The 23,011-nt window shown below is 42.0% G+C and overlaps 1 protein-coding gene across 3 annotated transcripts in view; it reads right to left on the bottom strand.

The window, feature by feature from the left end:
- The window catches only part of tbc1d14 (TBC1 domain family, member 14), a 63,800-nt gene that overhangs the window by 7,778 nt on the left and 33,011 nt on the right, over positions 1-23,011 (bottom strand). For 2 of the 3 annotated variants that reach the window (XM_028474190.1, XM_028474191.1), the window contains 9 exons: positions 15,718-15,842; positions 13,353-13,435; positions 13,159-13,276; positions 12,570-12,676; positions 8,609-8,689; positions 8,451-8,539; positions 8,293-8,364; positions 949-1,077; positions 751-860 (listed from right to left, as the gene is read on the bottom strand). In XM_028474190.1, coding sequence (XP_028329991.1) covers positions 751-860; positions 949-1,077; positions 8,293-8,364; positions 8,451-8,539; positions 8,609-8,689; positions 12,570-12,676; positions 13,159-13,276; positions 13,353-13,435; positions 15,718-15,842 — 914 coding nt within the window. Of the gene's footprint in view, positions 1-750; positions 861-948; positions 1,078-8,292; positions 8,365-8,450; positions 8,540-8,608; positions 8,690-12,569; positions 12,677-13,158; positions 13,277-13,352; positions 13,436-15,717; positions 15,843-22,628; positions 22,988-23,011 lie in introns of those variants that run through there. The other variant, XM_028474193.1, reaches the window with a different exon arrangement.

The following is a 23,011-nucleotide window of genomic DNA, read 5'->3' on the forward strand; positions in this document are numbered from 1 at the left end:
GGTAGGGATTGGTCCAGAGTTTGTCCAGGCTTCCAGCTGTTACAGACGTCTGATTCATTCTCTTCCTTCCTATCTGAATACATCATGTATACTACTCTCAGAATGGAAAGACCAGTTCACCCAGTCGAACAAAAAGTGTTTCTGAACAGGATTGCAGAGTCCACCTCAAGAGTTAAACACGTTAGTGAGGCTATCAGGGTTTGTTGTTTGAATGGATGGATTAGAGTAAGTGTCGACTCCAGTCCATTTAGAATACATTAACATCAATCTAAGGATAGCAACTTGACACCAGTCTGACCGTTAAAAAAAAACATTAACCATGCAATCTAACTATAAAGGCAAGACTTTTGTTTTTGCTCCCATTTCTTATGAACTGAACTCAAAGATCCAAAACTTTTTCCTTTTTTCAACATTTCAGGAACGACTCTTGTTTAAAAACAGTAATCAAGTCCTGTTCCTGTTTAAATATCACACACAGAAATCAAAACTCAACAAGAAAACATGACTGATAAAGATATCACATATTATTGTACATAGAAAAGTGTGTGTGTGTGAGAGAGTGTTTGTGTACCGCAGACTTCAGTGCACACAAAGCCCATCCTGTTTCCTGTGAAACCCACCTGACATTTGTAACACAAACATGCAACAAACACACTGTGTGGTGACTGTCTTAGTAAAGAAAGAACGGCAACAAAATGAAACGGCACTAAAAAATAAAGGGGGAACGACAGACAAACTAGCGACACTCACCAGTCGATTAAATAAATATCAGGGCTCAAGTTGTTTTTCTGGAAATGTGCAAAAAGCTTTGGTAGGTTTTCTTCAAAGAACACTTCAAAAGCTGCAAAGTAGGTCAGCATCTGTGGAAACACACAGCCTCAGCGTACACGCACAGTTTATCTGCCAACGTGAGAGTGTGCGTGTGTGTGTGTGTGTGTGTGTGCTGACCAGGCTGTGGTCCACTCTGAAGAAGGCCATCTGACAGGGTTTGTTGAGCAGGTTGGTGAATGCTATGAAGGTGTCGGCTGTGTCCAGGTTCAGGATCAGCACAGCTGCGATGAATGACATTCCCTGCACCTGAACACACAGAACACGATTGAAACAGTCTTATTATACTTTTTTCTTCCGTCGTTAACTCCTCCCACACTGTTTGTCCGATTTTGACAATTACCTTAATTTCCGGGCTATAAAAAGCACTGTTTTATTGGCAGCATTACAATTAGCAATTTTCTAAGAAAAATCCACACAAATGCCGCAGCCAAACATAGGCCGCACCCTATTGGTTGATGAGGATGCCCTTCAGACAACTCAGCCAATCAGAACGGGCAGTTAGGCGGGCTGCTGTACTCAAGTTAGATTTCACGAAAGTGTCCGTGTTTCAACTGATAAGTTTCCTTTACTACATGAAGTCTCCTCCTCACTAACCCACGACTACAAATCAGAAAATTTACAACTTTTTAGGGTCACTTTTTACTGGAACCAGACTGATACACCGCTTCGGCCGTGAACTACCGCAGACCGATCACAGCGACAAACTGGCTGACTTTAACTGTAGATGGAGCAGAGCTCAGAACAGAATGGATACAGTACAGTATCCAGGCTGTTCTGATCTCCGCTCCGTCTGTCTGTCCTCCTCAGCCTCAGAGTCCAGAGCACCGATCAATCCTGAACAAACTTAACGCAGTGATTTAACAACTTTATGCTGATTATCCCTTTATTACAAACTGGCTGATGTTTTACTTCATCCACTCTGCTGCTGCTCGCTCGCTCTATCTCCGACAACATTTCTACACGTCATTGCTATGATGAGGCACTGTACATCAGGACAAAATGAGTGATCAGAATGATTCAGTGCAAGCAAGAACAATATAATGTTAACAATTTCATTGTTCCACCTGGTCTAATGTGACGGAGCTCAATTTTGTGGCGGCATGAAGCTTATAAAATCGCGTCACTGTTTAAGCCGCAGGGTTCGAAGTGTGAGAAAAAAGTAGCGGTTTATAAGAAATTCATAAAGTTCCTGAGATTTATGCTTGTACTTTTAGAATTTGTAACTTTTTTCTTTTCCATTCATGATGCCATGCATGATGCTGGCAGCTATGGCTTGGAACAGCTAGCTCCAGTTGAGCCTGCCATTGCAGCCCTGATAGTTTCCCAAGATGAGGCTGTGAGACCGGATGCACGCTGCCCCCGGCCTCAGTGCAGGTTGACTGATGATCTTCTGACTCGCAGTTATAACATTGCTGCCTGAATGGGATGGTTAGGTAATTCTCTGTCACACCTGGTACTGGCTTTGTCAAGTACCTTGCAGGATTCCGGGGGGTCGCCTGCAGCTCAGTCCCTCAGCGATGCCTCATTGCAGACATTCGCATTTATGACCAGGGAGCAAGGCAGGCTAATGTCGACGATAACGCTGACTCGTCGCCAGGCTGGCCAAGCGAGGCAGCAGTTTGCCAGTTTGTGCCAGGCTCCACATGCCCCTCCTAGGCAGGGACATTTGGCAGGAATGGGTGCAGATCACCCATACCTACGGCCGACTGCTCGTCCGTCTGGGCAGCCCAGGGGCCTGCAGGTCACAGTGCAGCCACACGTCCGTCTGCTCGGGGGCCAAGGGGTTCTGCACCAAGTCGCCGCCCCCCCCAGAGCCCCAAGGGGCAAGGGGGGCAGAACCTGAACCTCATGGGCCGGTCGTCGGACTCTTTTCTCAAGAGCTGGGAAGAACAGACCACAGACCCTTGGGTAGTGTCCACGCTATCCAGAGGTTACACAATACAGTTCCGATGCCAGCCCTCTACATTCAGCGGGATCAAACGCACTGTGGTCAGAGATCCCGTAAAATCCCTTGTGCAACGTCACAAGGTAGTCACCCTTCTGGGGAATGGTACCATCAGGCTAGTGGAACCGGAGGGTTGCCTCAGCGGGTTTTAATCTACTTATTTTCTTGTGCCCAAAAAGAGGGCGGACTTCGCCCAATCCTGGACTTGAGGGGGTTGAACCGGTTTCTCAAAGTTCTCCCCTTCCATATGCTGCGTGTAGCAGATGTCCTTCGGACTGTCTCAGCAGGAGACTGGTTGGTGACGGTGGATCTGAAAGATGCTTACTTTCATGTTCCCATTGCACATCATCACAGACCGTTCCTTCGTTTCATCTTCATGGACAAGGTTTATCAGTTCAGGGTTCTGCCGTTTGGGCTATCCCCGGCCCCTCGAATATTTACCCGGTGTGTGGCAGTTGCTCCGTCACCGTTACAGGCCAGCGGAGATTCAATACTCCCTTATCTGGACGACTGGCTCGTCATTTCTGGAAGAAATGACGAGAAATCCCTCTTTCCAGAGGGAGCCTCCGCCATCCTAGGCCTTCTACGGCGTTTTCAGCATGGCGCCCTCCTGCAGTATGGCCTGGTCCTGCCACTCATGGGGATGCTGGCCTCGGCATCCATGGTTGTACCACTGGGGCTTCTAACACTGCGCCCATTTCAGGTGTGAATGAACAGCCTGCATTTAGACCCCAGCTGCCACCGGCACAAGGTGGTCAGGGTGTCTGCCCAGTGTTTCCTTACCCTCCGACCCTGGAATAAGGAATACTTAATGTCGGGTGTACCCATGAGGAGGGTAACCTCCCATCGGGAGGTTGTCGAGACGGACGTCTCTCTTATGGGTTGGGGTGCTGTGTGGCAGTCCAGGACTGTCAGGGGCCAGTGGAGTGCCCAGCAGAAGCGGCAGCACATAAATGTGTTGGAACTTCAGGCTGTATTCCTGGTGCTCAGGCACTTTCTCCCTGTTCTGAAAGATCGGCATGTTCTCGTCCGGTTGGACAATACCTCAGCTGTGTACCACATCAACCACCAGGTCGGCACCAGATCTCTGACGTGTCTGCGGGTGGCACACCGGCTCCTCACGTGGGCTTACTCCAGCTTCATGAGCCTCCGGGCAATGCATGTTCCTGGTCTCGGGAACACTTCCGCGGATCTCCTCTCCCCGGATGGAGTGGAGACTTCACCCTGAGGTGGTGGCTGTGATATGGGCCACGTTTGGCAGAGCAGCAGTGGACCTCTTTGCCTCAGAGGCAACGACTCACTGCCCTCTCTGGTTCTCTCTGGGAGAAGAGACCAGCCCCCTCGGGCGGGATTCCCTGGCGCATACCTGGCCAGACGGCCTACTTTATGAATTTTCCTTCACTCCCCCTCATACCAGCTACGCTTCACAGGGCCCAGCAGGGTGGTCTCCACCTGCTTCTGGTTGCCCCATGCTGGCCAGGAAGACCATGGTTCCCACTGTTGCTCAAACTCCTGCGGGGGACACCGTGGCGTCTTCCGGAGATGAAAGACCAGCTGTCTTGGGCCAACGGCCGCATATGGCACCCGATTCCGGGTCGTCTGAGGCTGTTCTTGTAGCCCCTATAGTCGTGGACCCACTTTTGGCGTCCTGCCATAGGGCGGTTGCCCACACAATTTTAAACTGTCGAGCACCATCCACCAGGGCGCTTTACGCTAACAGGTGGAGGCTATTTGTGGAGTGGTGCCACTCTCACAACGAGGTGCCGGGGACACAATACTGCGTTTCCTGCAGTCAGTTTTAGACAAAAACAGGACTACTGTGGTTGCTATCTCAGCCAATCATACAAAGGTGTTTGGCCAGACAGTGGGCTCACATTATCTGGTCAAGCAGTTTTTGAAAGGGTCGCCGTCATGGGCCTTGCAAGTTGTCCTTCAGTCCCCTTCCCAGCTGCCCTTTGAGCCGCTGGGACACACTGATTTGAAGTGGCTCTCTCTCAAGACGGCCTTTCTTCTTGCTGTGGCAACGTCGAAACGTGTGGGGGAGGTGCATGCCCTGTCAGTGAGCCAGGCATGTCTTCGCTGGAAGGCTGATGGCTCTGGGGTGAGTCTCACGCCAAATCCTTAATTTTTGCCCAAACGGTTGCCCCCTCGTTATGTGAACCAGCCAATCGAGTTGGCTGCCTTCAGTCCTCCAGGCTCCTCTGGGGGGGAATGGCGAGCCATCAACACTGTTGTGCCCTGTGCAGGCACTTAAGGCTTACATGAAAGCGACAGCTAGCCTACGAACGACAGACTGCCTTTTCGTCTGCCATGGAGGCTGTAGAAGGGGGATCGCACTTTCTAAACAGAGACTCTCTCACTGGGTAGTGGAGGTCATTCAGTATGCCTATAGTGCACTGAACATCCCGGTGCCTCAGGGCATAAAGTGCCATTCTACTAGAGGCATGGCCGCGTCATGGGCCGCCTTGAGGGGCGTTCCTCTGCAGGACATCTGTGCTGCAGCTACCTGGTCCTCATCATGCACCTTTGGACGTTTCTACAGGGTGAACGATGCTGGTGTCCTGCCTATGGCAATGGCCGTGCTGTCCACAGCTTCAGACCTTGAGTAGGTGAGGATTCTTTCGTGACCTTTCTGGTATAAGTCATCCAGTGCTTTAAGCACCGCCTCTGGCGGTCAGTAAGGATGAAATATAACGAGAGTTACGTATGTAACTACGGTTCTATGAATCCTGGATGACCGCCAGAGCATCCTGTCACTTAGGATCCTTGTGTCCTCGCGAGAAGATTTTGACAGGAACAGATCACCTGATGACACCGGTAGATATAGACTCTCCGTGTCATCCAGGGGTCACAGGTGACTTTGTTGATATAATTACTCGACCTGCGCATGCGCGAGATGGAACATCCAGTGCTTTAAGCATTGTCATCCAGGATTCATAGAACCGTAGTTACATAAGTAACTCTCGTTTTAGAAACTTGAAAGCATGTATCACTCTAGTGTGAGGACACAAGCAGCCGTAATGCAGCAAGATCAGCTGATCAAAGCAGAGCAGACGCTCTACATTCATACGGCAGATGAATTCTATCTGTTCTCTTCACCTTGGATAATGTTTCTCTTAGGTTTACAAGCTACTTATCCCGTCTGTTCTCACTATCTCTCCTTGACTCGTGATGTGTGGCAGACTGGATGCTGACTGAAAGCGGAACGCGCGCAGTCTGCCGAACATACCGAGTCAGAGAATGGTGAAGCAACTCATTATCGAGTCCCACTTTGAAACTTTGAATTATATTTTAGGGCGGTTTCTGTTTTTTTATTTTGTAGCTATAGTCTTAAACTTTTGATCAGCTTCTTTTTTCATTTTGAAGCTCTACTTAGAACCTTCTTATGATCCAACGGTGCAAAATGTAAATGTTTGCAATTTTTCAACTGGCCTTAAAATTTTGATCAGGAGTGTATGTCAAAAATATTTGATCATTGAAGAAAACACTCTCTGTTCCAGCACAAACAGACAGGTTTGAATACTTTTTAAGTCTTGCTGCTGATTGGCTTAAGTCGAGCATCAGTAAATGGAATGAAAGCAGGTTAAAACAATATTAAAAAAACTAGGATTTTTAACTCGTGTGCATCACTTGTCTCAAATGTAAACGTTGCACCTTTCAAAGATCATCTTCATGACTAATTGTGTGTCAGCAGCAGGTTGAGATTTGTGCTCATGTACGTGGTTGAGTTCTTCCTTTACATGTACTGGAACAAAAGAGAACATCTTGAGCTCTAATTGGTGAAAGTTTACTTGTGTGTTCTGCCCCATGCACACACACTTTCCATGTGGGTGAAGTGGTTTTTGTGCAGGCAAGTCCCTCTGTTCCCACCTGAAGGGGGGTCATCCTGTATCTAGGGCAGATGTGAAAGTAATGGATTACAAGTACTCGTCTCATGTTACTGTAATTGAGTTGCTTTTTATAGGTACTTGTGCTTTTTTGAGTATATTTCTAAATCAGTAATTTTACTTGTACTAAAGTACGTTTTAAAATAAGTAAATTCTTCTTTTTTTTTTTTTAAATGATCAAAGGACATTGTGAAACTACAAGAATATGAAATGACCAGACAACAATCAAATGCATCCCATCATAGCCAACCAACCAGATTAAACGTAATGCACGACGCCAAAACAACATTAAGTGGTTAAGAGTTCATAAATTTAGCTATACTTAGAGCCTGATATTTTTTTTTATTTAATTCATTGGTGTATTTTATTTAAAAACCAATTGTACATTTTGACAAACCTTTTATTTTATTCCTTTGTGGAAAATAAATTCAGTTTCAATTATGCAAGATTTTGTCTCTTCAGTGCTATTTAATTTAGCTACTTTTAATTTGTACTTGAGTATTTTATGTATTCCTTATGCTGCGTTCATATCGACTGTGTCTTCTATGGCACAGGACGCATCTGCTGCACAAAACGTACAGCAGGGTCCGCATTATCAAAAAATGTCTTCATTAGCTTCATATGGACGTCTGAAGCGAAGCACCGCCCACCAGTGACACATCCAACTGAGTGAGTTTCACTGCCTGTTGAAGCGAGGAGCTGCGCTCCTTTTTCTACTCTCACAAACAAACGACCAGTGAAAAAAGTCAGTGTGATTAACGGCTAATGCTATCCTAGCTCAGTGCTACAGAAAGAACTTTTATCTGCTACTACCACCTCCTCGCTGATTCTTCTCCACGCCAAATCCTTCCTAGTCCGGTCCCGGTTATAAAGGCCGTGTCATACAGCTCCAGGTGGTCACACACAGCTTCTACTCCATGGTTGAATGGGTGAACAGACCTGTTTCCGTGTTGACGGCCTAACGTCATCGTCAACAAACACTCCGATTGGCTTTCGTCATGCGAAATAGTCGCAGGAGTTCAATATTTTCAACTCTTGCGTAAAATCGGGAGCACGCGCACGGCCAACGCTCTTGACGTGTGGATCGGACCGCACAGGAATGATTTTGCATCTGACTGGGACACATCTATCCATTGACTATGTATGTAATCTGGATGTACGGACATTTGGTGACGCATCCGGTGTGAACGCAGCATGACTTTTACTTAAACTTGAGTACAATTTCAATTAAGTAACAGTACTTCTACTTCAGTAGGATATATCAGTACTCTTTACACCTGTGTTTAGGGACTTTTACTTACAAGTGACATTTTTTTTCTGCAGCCGACATGTCTGACCAATGACTAATGTAATGAAAACAAAACAAAACAAAACCCCAAACAATGTCATGTGAGCATGCCAGCTGCAGGGTTTGAGTCAGAACAGGAAGTCAGTCATAATGTGCACAAAGTCCCTGCAAACAAACCACAACTAGAACAAACCTCAGTGCAAACATCGACTGAGAACTTGATGGATGTTTCACGAGTAAGTGTAGTTAACTCAGGACTAGCCAAGAACCTCCACTCAGCTCTTTAGCTCTCTCTTTATTCTGACTAACAAAGAAATGTGTGAATACTGTGTCAGACTCACATAACCCACATCTGGTCGGTAACATGTGTAAGCTCCCAGAATGCTGTGCAGGACATCGTGATACGGGCCGCCCTGAGGAACAACAACTGTTACATTTAACACCAACACTTTGTTTCTCTCTCATGGAGCTTCAGTGGAGGTTGACATGGTTAATGGACCTGCTGGAAGATACACAGCTGGGGGAACGTTCTGGAGATGTCCAGCTTGATCAACTCCAGGCTTGACTCCCGGTCTGAAGAACCAGCATCTGGAACACACAGCAGAGTGTTGGGAAACACAAAAAGCAGCTGGAATGGACTGTTGTGCATGTCCATACCATCGGGTTCTGAGTCTGAGGCAGGAGCAGCGATGCTCTTCCACTTCTCTTTGGCTCGGGCCAGACAGATGTTATACAGCTCTAAAGGGAAGGCACAGGGACAAACCACAGGACACTGGATCACATCATACATGTACTGACGTTCATGTGTACTGTGCTGCCCTCTAATGGCCAAACCATACACTAAACCATGTGTCAAACTCAAGCCCCGGGGGCCAAATCCGGCCTTTTAGAGCAGTGTTTTCTCAAATGGGGGTAGGCGATTGCACTACAAGAGGTACTTAAGAGAGAGATGAAAATTAACAAATGAAACTATAAAAATTACGGGGTTTTAGGTTGTTTATTTTTAGTTAAAAATAATAATCATACTATTACCAGCAACTCACAAAAAGACAACAAAAAAGACAAAAAATAAAAATATACTGAATAATAAAAAAAACAAACAACAAATGCACAAAATGACACCAAAAATACATGCACTAAGAGAAAAAAAACACAAGATCACTACAAAATACACAAGAATAACAGGGAAACAACCAAACAACACTAAAAACGCACAGACAGAGATAATAATTCAAATATTACCAACAATACACAAAATGACAATAACTCAAAAAATTATGATATAAATGATCTTGATTAGAACATGAAATGAAAAAAATTCAGCTATAGTCACACATCAGGTGGGAGATAACCAGAAATAATAAAACCTCTACATCTACTCAGGAGGCACTAAATACTGTTTCTTTCCACTTATTATCAAAATAAAATTCTTTAAAATGTGTGTTATCACTCATTCATTCCATCATTATGATCTATAGTAGTTTTTTCATAGTATTCTGAGTAAAATGTTGTAGACGGACAAACAAGTTTAAGAACCACTGCTTTAGAGCATCCAATTCGGCCAGCAGGACAAAGTAAAAATAACAGAGGAAACATAAATTATCACCATGCAAAAATGTCCCAATATAGTATACATCTGGGTATTTCTCAGATACTCAATCTTTCCATACAATCTAATGTGAACTCACTACACACTAATGTTGACGTCAAACTTGATATGAGTAGTACGTTAGTACAGCAATTGTTTTGTAGCTAAATCTCAAATATGAATCCTATGTGGTACAAAATAATGTTTGTGTAGGGCCTCCAATTTTCCGTGATCGCGTGAAACAGATTTTTCCCCCTTTCTCTATACATAAAATCAGGCCACAACATGACAAGGAAATGCCTTGCATGCACGTTTTGGGACAATATCACACATTTACAGGCTACTTTTCACCAGAAAACAGGTGAATGAATGTGTAGCAAACTGGCAAATATGTAATATAAACTTGTTTTAAATCTTGTGCTTTGTGTTACAGTTTTACTAGTCATCGTGTTATCCTGTGACTGAAAATGAACGCAGAGCTTCATCTCAAGCATGTTGTTAATGTGTTGTGATGATTAAGTAATTCAGATGATTGAAATCTAAAAGGCTCTGGTACAAAGACGGGTTTAGCTGTTGGCAAGGTTGGGGTCAATTACATTTTGCAGTTACAGCGCATACGGAAAGTATTCACAGGGCTTTGCTTTTCCCACATTTCATCATGTTACAGCCTTATTCCAAAAGGGATTCAATTCATTTTTTTCCTCAAAATTCTACACACAACACCCCATAATTACAACATGAAAAACATTTTTTTTCAAATGTTTGCAAATTTATTAGAAATAAAGAATGAAAATATAACATGAACATAAGTATTCACAGCCTTTGCTCAGTACTTTGTTGTGGCACCTTTGGCAGCAATTACGGCCTCAAGTCTTTTGGAATGTGAAGCCACAAGCTTGGCACATCTGTCTGTGGCCACTTTGGCCCATTCCTCTTTACAGAACCTCTCGACCTCCATCAGGTTGGATGGGGAGCGTTTTCAGATCCCTCCAGAGATGTTCAATGGGATTGAAGTCTGGGCTCTGGCTGGGCCACTCTAGGACATTCTCAGAGTTGTCCTGAAGCCACTCCTTCGATATCTTGGCTGTGTACTTAGGGTCGTTGTCCTGTTGAAAGATAAACCGTCGCCCCAGTCTGAGGTCAAGAGTGCTCTGGACCAGGTTTTCATCCAGGATGTTTCTATACATTACTGCATTCATTTTTCCCTCAATCTTGACTAGTCTACTGGTCCCTGCTGCTGAAAAACATCCCCACAGCATGATGCTGCCACCACCATGCTTCCCTGTAGGGATGGTATTGGCCAGGTGATGAGCGGTGCCTGGTGTCCTCCAAAAACAACGCTTGGCATTCACGCCAAAGAGTTCAATCTTTGTCTCATCAGACCAGAGAATTTTGTTTCTCATGGTCTGAGAGTCTTTCAGGTGCCTTTTGGCCAACTCAAGGCAGGCTGCCATGTGCCTTTTACTAAGGAGTGGCTTCCGTCTGGCCACTCTACCATACCGGCCTGATTGGTGGAGTGCTGCAGCGATGGTCGTCCTGCTGAAAGGCTCTCCTCTCTCCACAGAGGAAACCTGGAGCTCTGTCAGAGTGACCATCGGGTTGTTAGTCACCTCCCTCACTAAAGCCCTTCTTCCGCGATCACTCAGTTTAGAGGGACGGCCAGCTCTAGGAAGAGTCCTGGTGGTTCCAAACTTCTTCCATTTACAGATGATGCAGGCCACTGTGCTCATTGGGACCTTTAAAGCGGCAGAGACTTTTCTGTACCCTTCCCCAATCCAGTGCCTTGAGACAATCCTGTCTCGGAGGTCTACAGACAATTCCTTCGACTTCATGCTTGTTTTGTGGTCTGACATACACTGTTAACTGTGGGACCTTATATAGACAGGTGTGTGCCTATCCAAATCATGTCCAATCAACTGAATTTAACACGGGTGGACTCCAATTAGGCTGTAGAAACATCTCAAGGATGATCAGTGGAAACAGAATGCACCTCAGCTCAATTTTGAGCTTGATGTACAAGTGATTTCTTCGTTTTTTATTTTTAATACATTTGCCAAAAATCTCAAACGTTTTTAAGTTGTCATTATGGGGTATTATGTGTAGAATTTTGAGGAAAAAAGTGAATTTAATCCCTTTTAGAACAAGGCTGTCACATGATGAAATGTGGGAAAAGCGAAGCGCTGGGAATACTTTCCGTATGCACTGTACAATTATGTTCTCAATTGCTAAAGTTCAATTACAATTAAGCACAATTACTGAGCCTGAAATAACTAACCTAATAAAAGTCAACCTTTCTCCTGTGTTAGCTTTCTGTCAGCATCTATTATGATAACGGCTCCTATATCAGCTATAAAATACACTAAAAACAAATATGCATAATCTAATTTCCTTCCTATCTATTGGTTACCTTGTTAGGCTAAATAATCAATGAAAACAAAGGTTTGGTGTGGGCATGAGAGCCTTTTTTAAAAATGTAAAATGGTAAAGCTTGATATAAGACATTTTAATAATGATTAACTACATATGTGTAGAACGGTACATAAAACTGTAATATGATTCCCCAGATTAGTGTTAAATTGACCATTTTTTTTGCATTTTCATGGCAATGACAATTACAAAGTCAATTATCTAAGCTTCATTACAATTTCATTAAGATGGCAACTGTTTTTAAAATTACAATTGCAAGTACAATTACGCCATATTTGTAATTAATTATCAATTCCCCAATTACAATTATAATTGACCCCAAGCCTGGCTGTTGGTGTAGTAGCTGAACTGGTGATCATTTTACCTGGTGACACGTCACAGCAGAAGCATCTACAATAACTCGACTGTGCAAAATTGGAGGGTGACTCGAAGGTTGGCGGTAATTAAAGGTTTCACAAGTAGTGTTTTGAGACCATGTCACACATGTTGATGGTATTTTTCTTGTTAAGCAAGTGGCTGAGGGTCTAACAGTGTGGTGACATAATCTCGCGTGATTTCAGTGTAAATCACAGACTGAGAAGTGCTGTTCCATCACTGTCGTACCGTGGGTGATGTTGAGGTCGTTGCCCACTGCCAGGCTCCAAACCTTGCCTCTGACACTGGGGGGGATGCCCTGCCACCAAAGGTCCCTCACTCTCCGAGACGTGCGCCTGCTCATGTGTGACATGCAAAAATCCAAGACTGTTAGCACAAAAACCACCACAAGGTGGCAGTCATGGCTAACAACACTGAGTGCAAAAGCTCTGAAAAATTGCCTAAAATGTTAATATACAGAATACATTCAGTATGTAATATAGATATCATACAAACATTTTCTCACCATTTAACACCATTAAACTCGAATGAACACTTGAAATTATTTCTAGTGTTTGGTTTAATTTATTGGCCAGTCAGAGCAAACACAGTCTACACTCTGATATTCATTGACTTGAGGTTAAAAAGTGTCTTACTTTGTTCAACACCCCAATACATCTTCAGATTTTGAATCTGACTTGATTCACTTGAGGTTTCCAGTTAAACTTGTGGCCTATTAACTCACATAGAAATTTTCAAATACTCGTTCAATGTGTGATTGATCACTATTTTTGTGTACATTCTGTGTGTATTTAGTGTGCCATCTCCCTGCACTCACATGGCGCTCCAGTTAGGTAAGATGTCCTGGTTCCACGTTTGTGCTGCTGAGCCGATGCTCTCCTCCAGCTTACAGCGGTCTTCCAGCTGCTTCCTCCTTTTCTGGGCTTCCTTCAGCTCTGCACAGAACACAAGAAGTCAAAAGGCGTCAAAGCAGAATCAGGCTTGAACACGCACGTGTTGGGAAACGCTCACCTCTCTTCTTGGCCTGGGCCACCATCTCCTCATACTGCTGTCTGTGCTTCTGCGCCTCCTCAGCAGGCTTGGCAGGCAGATTACTGTTACACACACACACACACACACACACACACACACACACACACACACACACACACACACACACACACACACACACACACACACACACACACACACACACACACACACACACACACACACACACACACACACACACACACACACACACACACACACACACACACACACGCGCGCGCGATTAGGAACTGTCATACGTGGAAGTTTTCCTGTGGTACAAAAAGGGATGCTAGAAAAATAAACAGGCCTATCTCAGGGCGAGTGCGTATTATTCGTTTAAATAATGAAAAGGCATGTGCAGAAGGATTGCAAGACAAATACCATGATGCAGGCAATTCCGTTAGCCTCTACACTTTATATTTGTATTAGGGCTTTCTTCCTATTGCTTCGATATTGATACGATATCAGCATGAATCATACATACTTTTATGTAGATACGAGAAAAAACTGACCCATTATTATTAACGTTTAGATACAATTTAACCTTAAACATGGAAATATTCTACAATTGAATAAAATAAGAACAAAATAAATAAATTAGAAGACTCTGAACAATAACCTCAAAACCAACACAAACTAATTCAGGGTTCTAACCAAAGATTTTCACAGCGTAGGAGGATCGAGTGGTGCACAAGTGTTGTCGGGGGATCCAGGGGAATCCCTCCCCCCAAAAAATTGAAATGTATACCTTCCTGAGGGCTACATTTTGTGAAGTGAAGCTAAAGTTTTTTTTAATTTTTTTATTTAATATTTCTTTCTTCCGGCCTTACTTTAAAGCCAAAAGTTATTTGTTGAATTGGTGAAAGGTCATGATGATGATATATATAAATACAGTTTATATCAGCAATTCTCAACTAGTGGGTCGGGACTCAGAAGTGGGTCGCAGACCTGTACTGGGTGGGTCACAGTCAAAAATAAATAAATACTTAATGTCTCTCATGTTGGATTTGTCTTTCCTTTTGAAAGAAACCTTCATTTGACAGGCATGCTGTAAAAATGCATGTTGCACAGGAAAATGTATATGTTTGTTTAAAAAAAGAGATATATTTTCAAAAAAAAGTGGGTTGCGATTTAATGACCGTGACAAAATGTCTATATTATATATTAGGTCCTCCATTAATAAATACTCACACACACTGTAAAGACAAGAAATAACATTTTATTCAAAAGACCAAGAGGCGCTTTTCGAATTTAAATGAGGTATTATGTGGGACCCGCAGTAACATTGGGACTGTTATGGACAGGTCTGACCCGAATAAAGCCGATGTCTCTTTAAGCCCGAACCCATTTCAACCTGACACTATTCACATCTGTGTACGCGCATGTAGAATGATCTATTGCGAGTAAACATGTCGAGCAGCTTTATGTGGCACTACACGCTACGTCCGGTTGAAGCAACACTGTTTATATTGGACAGTAATTATGGGTTACAAAGAAGAGGATGCACACAGGCAACATGGGGGGCAGCCAAGTGGCTGCAGGGGTCCTCAGGTGAAGTCGGGGCCCCCTACGCTTAACAGAGAACCCTGTAATTATATTCTTAAAAGTGAAAAATTATAATTCAAGTTAACTTCAGTTATAAATATATATATTTATTTAGTTTTTTACTATCAGTTTTTAATTGTGTCCGCTGCTTGATAAAAGTGCTGAAGTGGAAAGTCCAGTGGACTGCTTGTATCAGGGATTTTAGATGCAGGCCGATATCATTATAGAATTTGTTTGCTCATATCGGACCAATTTCTGAGATTAGTATCAGATTGAGACACTTTACTGGAAATCCTGGGATACCTACCCTGAATTCGAATTAGTTGCTAAACTACGTTCACCAAAAACCAATTTTACAGAAGTGATCCTTAAATTAATTTGGTCCGAAATATTTCCTTTGCATATTCTTTACTAGATAGATTAAAAAAATACATTTAATTGTCTTTTTTCACCCTGAATGATCTAGACATGGATAAGAGGATAGCTGCGTTCCCAGTATTCCCAGTCCAGCAGCAGCAGTGCGGTCTGATATCCCTCGATTGTTTCCTCGAAAACAGGATCATCTCCTGGCTGGAGCCCCAAATTTCTGACAGAATTATCCCACATTGTATCCATCTCCGTTTCCACTCACAAAAGAATGTTTCTGTAATGGAGCCCGGCTCAGGGAGGCTCATAAAACTTTCAGCAGCGCATACAGCCAGAGCCTAAACAATGGTGAATGAGGTCTAATGACAGAGCATAAATAGAGCAAAGCTATGCACTGACAGACTGATTGATTGATTGATGTACATCTACGTACGCAGGCCTGTCCTCCAGGATCAGGGCGGTGGTGGAAAGGGGCTCGAAGTCCAGGTTCTTCCTCGCACTCTGCCTGGGAGACGTGGGGTTGTCGGGTCCAGCTCTGCCACTTTTAGTTTCATATTCCTTCAAATTAAATAAAGCAAGCACAACAAAGACAAATAACGAATGTTAACTTTAAACTTGCTTTTCTGGTTGGTGACAGTTATATTTAGAGATAGGTGAGGACAGCAGGGCCCCTGGGGTGTTCACTCAGTGTGGATATTCTCTAAAAATTGTCACTTTGTATTTCTAAGGCTTAGTACAGCAATTCTCAACCTTTTCAGCCCGCAACTCCCAAAATAAAGAATCAAGAGACCAGGGACCCCCACAGTATCTGAGGGTGGTTGAACCACATTTATTTATTGATCTGAATAAAATCCACTGTTATCCAGGAAGTGTATTATTATTTGCTTCATAGTACATAATTATCTTAAAGATGCGACCAAAAATGGTGGAAAAGGTGGTGAAATGTGAAATTGGTTAAAAGTTGCAAATTAGAGTGGCCAAAAACAGACAGAAAAGTGGTAAAAAAAAAAAAACCATTCAAAGTGTCCATATTGGCTTAAAGGTGGCAAAAAAGTAGGAACAATTTGTTTAAACTGTTAAGTAGGAACAAATGGCATGATAAATCGTGAATGTGGTTAAATTGTAAAAAAAAAAAATAAGCATGAAAACTGGTGAAAAGAGGTTAAAAGTGACAATAATGGGTCAACATATGTGACATTAGGTGGAAAAGTTGGGGAAATGGTTTAAAAGTGCTGAAAATGTCTAGAAAGTGGAAAAAAATGTTCAGAAAAGGCAATGAAATGTGATAGGGAAGTGGCAGAAATGTAGCAAAAATGCATTAAAAGGAGCAAAAAATATGGCAAGAAAAAGTGATGAAAATAGGTTAAAATATGGTAAGTTTGCTGTTGTTGCAGAAAAATTGTCTAAAAAAAAAAAAGAGAAGGAAAAAAGGGCTAAAATTGTTAAAAAAAAAAAAAAAAAAGATTCTTAGTTTCTTGAAGGCATCTGGCGACCCCCGCCCAGTGTCTTGCGACCCCAAGGTTGGGAATCCCTGACTTAGTGGACTGTGAGATGCACGAGCCATAAAATGATTCCATATTAAAAGACAAAAAAAGTAAGCTGGTGTTATAAGAATAATACTGGCTTACTTTACTTTTACAATAGAATTAACCAAATTTCTCCTCGAGGATGAATAAAGTATTCTGATTCTAAATTTAAATAATTGTGTGCATTTATAATCGTTTTGCTACATCACCTTGTGTACATGTGAGGGAAAGAAGAGAGAAAAAAAAAAAAATTGTCATTTGGCACTTTCAGGATATTCTGTTTTTTTTCTCTCATTATGTCTACATGTAGACAATGGTTACCTCTACATGTAGAGCAATCTCGTCGTCACTACTATGCATGTTTTATTCATGCAAATGTATTCTTGCATGAAAGCATTATTTTTGATTTGTACGATTTTTTATAAACTTGTATCAGATTAAACATTTGTTTTTATACTTCAACAGCTAACAGTAAACGTGTGATTGTAGAAAATAAAATTCCTTAAATTCCTTCTTAATTTAGTGGGCCTGTGGAGTTAAGTGCAACACTAGATTAGCACAAAATGTAAGGAAAGACCTTAAAAAGGTTTGACAGAGTGAATTAAGCTGCACTAAATAAGTCGAGGGTAATAGAAGCACAGATACACCCACAGAGGGTCTAAAATGGCCTGCAGTGTGCTGAGTAATAATGCAGGATCAGCCTAACCTGGTTCTACTGCATGGCTGTTCACATGGATCAACTAATGGATCACAACTAATGTGATAAAGCTCATGTATTAATTAATCTGCCTCTTTTGTATCAGTGCCTGGTTTCTATTGCCGCTACATGGCAAGTAAAGCTAATCAAATTATATTAGATTTCAGTTTAAGCAAGCCATTAAAATGCTAAGATTAAATATACATGTGTAATTATAAATGAGATAAAACAATATTTAGTTTGAGACTTAATTAACCTAATAGTGGCTTCAAATATCGTACCATTAATAAACAAGTTTAAAAAGTTGCTCCCGTGATTGATCTTTCTCAGGCTGTACAATGGATGACATGCGAACAATGACAAATCAGATTACACATAACTAAAAGTAGCTTTAGTGTTAATAAAATACCAAGTTGAGAGGATATTTATTTTGAGACTTAATTAACTAAAAGTGGCTTTAAATATAATACTGCTGCAAAAACTTTTAAAATAAGTAGCTCCCATGCTAGCTTTCAGGCTGTAAAATGTTTTGCTACATGCTAACATGCGAATGATGACAAAGCAGAATACACACAACCAAATAAAGTTTAAGTGGTAAAAATAGTAGTTTAGTTTAGTAACAGAATTTTTAACAGTAACAGAATTTTTAGCTTTTAAGAAAGTAACCAAAAAGGAACTACTAAATCACACTCAAACGCTACAACTAAGGATGCAGTCACACAGGTTTAGTCCCAAGGCAAGGGAAGGCATGGCAAAATTTGTATGGCGTATTTCATACACAAGGCAACTCAATGTGCTTTACATTATCTAAAAATGCAACAGAAAACATTAAAAAGCAATAAGAACATTACATTCAGCAGCAAAAACACTTAAAATCATCTGTAAAAACATTTAAAATCATCAACAAACTCATTACATCAACAACATGACCAAAAAACTCCCTCTCAGTCATACGCAGTAGATAAAGAGCGTCTTTAACTCTGATTTAAAATGCTCTCGTGAGGCTGACTTCAGTTCTGTTGGCAGTTTGTTCCACTTCTTTGCAGCATAACAACTAAAAGCAGCATCACCATGTTAACTGTGAGCTCTGGGCTTCACTATCTGACCAGTGCCCATAGACTTGAGAGACCTGCTGGGTTCATACCTGACTAAAATGTCACTGATGTATTCTGGACCAAACCCATTCACAGATTTACAGACAAAGTGGTGACAATTTTCATTTTCAATTTATCAGCTTGGTTTGGCTCGGTTTGCGTTAAGAGCGCAATTTCTGATCTGTTCTAAACAGCCTCTGGTTGTTTTACATAGTGAACCACTTGAGGGCGGCGTTACTGCAGTAGAGAATTCTCTTTGCAGAAAAACAGAAACCCAAAGACGACGCTCTCAACAATAGAAGTGTGACAATATCTCGATACGCCGATATATCGCAATATTTTTTCGCACGATCGGTCATCGATATGCTCGCGCTAAGTATCGATTTAAAAAAAAAAATATACATAATATTTTTTTTGATTTAAGATTTATTTTATTATTTTCAAAACCTTCTCTGCTTTTTCACTAAAATGTGCAGGTAGGTCTTCACAGAAATGTTGTCACTGTTTGTTGAAGGAACCAATATATTGTTTACTGGAATATTGCACTATAATGGTGTCAATGGTAAAAAATACCCTATTTTTTTTGTTTAAAGAAAGCACTATTGGAGATACTTATTGTGCATGTTGACAGAAATGTTGCACAAAAATAGTGTCACTGTTCATAGGACACTTTTTCAATTTATTGTCTTTCAGAGATATAAAATTAAAATTTAATTTTTTCACTTAATCTTTTTTTTTCTTGTCCTAAATTATCGTAGATTGCATTCTGACCAATATATCGATAATCACAGTGTTATCAAATCGTGAGATAATCATTATTGTGTATCGCATCGTATCGTGAGGTACCCAGAGGTTCCCACCCCTACTCAACAATGGGTCAAAGCGAGAGCTTAACAATGCACAGGAACTTCTGCCTCCTTTGTTTGTACTTTCACAACATTCAACAATGAAGCAGCAACAAGTTGCTGTGTTTTTAGTAGTTTCAAAGCCCGGCTCTTCCACCATCCCGTGTGCTGTATGTCATCGCCGATACTTCCTGTGTTTAATCTGCTCTGAGAGCGGTGGGTGTTCATGCCTCTCCTCATCGTTCGATGCTTCAATTGTAAACGCTCCGAGACAGACAAAAATAATCGCTCTAGAATTAACCCGTCTGATCCGCTCTAGACTTCATTTACGTGTTCACACCACCCAAAAGAGGCGGACTAACCAAGCAAAAGAATCCTACAGCGTTTTAACCGCTCAAAAAATTATTCTGGATACTGTGTCAACAATACCTTCCAAATCCTCTCCAAAATTGACATTGTCTATCAGCTCACCAAATTTTATTTAAATCCGTTCAGAACTTTTTGAGATATCCTGCAAACAAGCGTCCACATTAACAGACGGATGGACGGGCGAAGGACCAACAAAAATCCTAAAATCTTGTCTAACAAGGTCAAAGCTGCTGCTATTTGGTATAGTGTGTACAATATGGTTTGGCATTGCTTGTGAACGTTATTGTACCTTCTTTGTACAATCTTAGTATCTATAATATCTACCTATTATACCTCTCAGACACAAACTATTGTGTTAAAGAGTAAAACATTTCACATGAACTAGGCTAGGTTGCTGTTTAGCTTCTGTGCACCTGATTGAGCAGCAGCATGTGAATGAAGTGGGTTACCTGGAGCAGTGCACTCTGGGATTCAATGCATACTGCAGAGGAAAAAAAAAAATGATTTGCTAGGGGAGGGGTGGAAGACCACACATCTGCTCAGATGCAATGCAGGGTCTCCCATTAAAGTGAGGCACAAAAAAGTCCCAAAAATAGCTCAGCTAGTGTATGCAAGAAAGAGAGTTATAGAACTAAGACAATATAAAGTAAACCCTTAACAGAGACTTCAGATGAATTAATTTTACAATCCAATGCCTCTTGTTCTCATTGTTTCATGTGACAGTGTAGGGTTTCTGTGATGGCTGAGATAAAACTTTTGTGACAGTGTTACCGGACACTCTTTTCATACATCTAATAAAGCACTAACATTCCCACTGCAGCGTTCTGTTATGTTGTCAGCAATATTGGAAGTCGTAATATTTCTACACCTTCACAGAATATAAATGTATTACCTCAGCCAAAGTGAACCTAATCTGAATATTTGTTTGTTTGCCTTTTAGCAGGATTACGTCAACAGTACTTCACAGATTTTGACAAAATTGTATCCAAAGATAGACCTTACACCACAACATTTTAGAGGAGATCCAGATCAATATACTGATTCTGGATCAATTTAAAAAAAAATAATCAAAAATTAACATCTAGGTTCATAATTCAACGATCTTTACGAAGTTCGACTCCGTTATGTCGGAGTGGTTCCTCAATTTGAACCCCAACATTGAAATAACTCATGCCCTGGGTACACTTTGCCAGAACCACTGCTGATCTGTTGTTTGTTTGTGCTAAGCAGCTAGCTGTTAGCCTAGCAATAATGGCTGATTCATTTGCAGAGCTCCAGGCAACTGGGAACATGCTGTAACCCAGACATAGTCAGATTCTAGTTAATGAAATTAACTGTCGTGAGTGAGATTATATAAGTGCACACATCATCCCATTCTGTGTTGTTATTGCTGGATTTAGGAAAGATTGCATGATTATTACTTAAAAAAACAAATTAAGTATAAACTATAACTTGTTTATGAATTATTATTACAAATACTAATATTTGACACATGATAACCCTTAATACTCCTGTTTTGCATTGCATGGCCACAGAGGACAGTTTCTTACTATAGCAAACCTTAGGGTTAGTCCAAGACAACTTCATCCAGCCAGAAAAATGGGGCTAGAAAATTTAGAAATGTAGTTTATGGTTTATCTGCTCGACATGCCAAAGGCACGTGGGAAGTTTTGATTTTGCTTATGTGACGCATGAACTAAACACTTTGGCACTGCCAGTAAGGGTTAACTAGATGATTTATATTACAATTCAAGGAAGATGAGAGGAAGAAGGAAAACAAAATCTAAATAAGAAAAGGCAAAAAATCCTAAGCTGAATTGGTCACTTAGAGTAAAAGAATAAGGCTTATTAAAAAGTAAGTAAACGCTGAGGTTTTGGATTACATGTTTGTGGGGTATGCTATGCTAACTCGCAACTCAATACACACTATTCCTCTCTTTTCTCAGATCGGTAACACTTTACTTGAAGTTTTATACACAAAGGCTGACATTACGCTGTCATTATGACATGACACTCGTCAGTAGCATGAATAAGGTGTCATGAAGTAATTAAGTGTTGTTCGTTACCCTAACCCTACCTAATCCCACTAGATTCCTCCACCTAACCCAAAAAAGGCCAACATAGCTCCAAAGGTGTCATAATTTAGATAACGACACTGAATGAAAGCATAATGTCAGCCTTATGTGAAAACCTTCAAGTAAAATGTAATTTACCTGTGGAGTAATTCTCTCAAACTACTCCACAGGTGCTAGTTCTTATACGAGAGGTGGAGTCAACGATGATGGTTTGTGATGTAAGAAACCACCATTCAAGCCAATAGCAACATTCTATTGTAATAGCTGGGTCCATAATAATGAACTAATGGGACTCTAAAGTCAGTGGCACCGAGCAGCAGACACGTGTACAGTTGAATCGCAGCTCCACAGGGAAGCCAATACAAAAACAGCAGGAGCATCAAAACATGGTTTACTCCAATGTGACAGGAAAAAAATCTGGGAAATGCTGCGACATGCTGAGGCCAACACACACAGACACACTCAAACAAAAGACAGTGCTTCTGCCTTCCCACGAGTGCTTTAGTAGAGCCAAGCTCAACACCGCAGGCCAAACTCCAACACAAACACACAGACGTGACTCTGACACATCAGTAAAACCTCTTCTCTGTGTGCTACACAAGCATCACCGTTCTCCCTGACAGCGGCGAGCTCCACCAGGCTGTTCAGTGAAACCCGAGCCGGTGCTTTCTCCTCCTCCGACCAAGGAAGGTCAGTGTCCTCTGATTCTAGCTGACAAGCACAGACAAGCTCACTCACCATGAACGCTTTAGTTTCTTACAGAGAGTCAGTCCTCTGGTGGGGGTTCGCTCCCAGAACCCTAATCTCGCGTCATTGCTGCTCTAGAGGGCTCATTCCTGGCAACAGGACACCCGGGAGGAGGAGGAGGAGGAGACGAAGGGCAGGGGGACACAGGAGCTGCTGACGGAGGGACACACCCTGCATTGCAAAGGAAAACAATGATCCTCTCCTCTACACTACTCTGATCTGCTCTGCATCGGGTCTATCACTGCCTCTGCTAGTGTGTGTGAGTGTATGTGTCAGGAAATCAGCACCGCCGTCTGTTGTTAGTCAGCGTCACTGCGTGGAGAAGTGCTCTGCACTCTGCTGTATCCAGGCAGGCATTCTAATCAAACCCAGAT

The sequence above is a fragment of the Gouania willdenowi genome, chromosome 18, assembly GCF_900634775.1.
Source record: "Gouania willdenowi chromosome 18, fGouWil2.1, whole genome shotgun sequence".
Lineage (NCBI taxonomy): Eukaryota > Metazoa > Chordata > Actinopteri > Blenniiformes > Gobiesocidae > Gouania > Gouania willdenowi.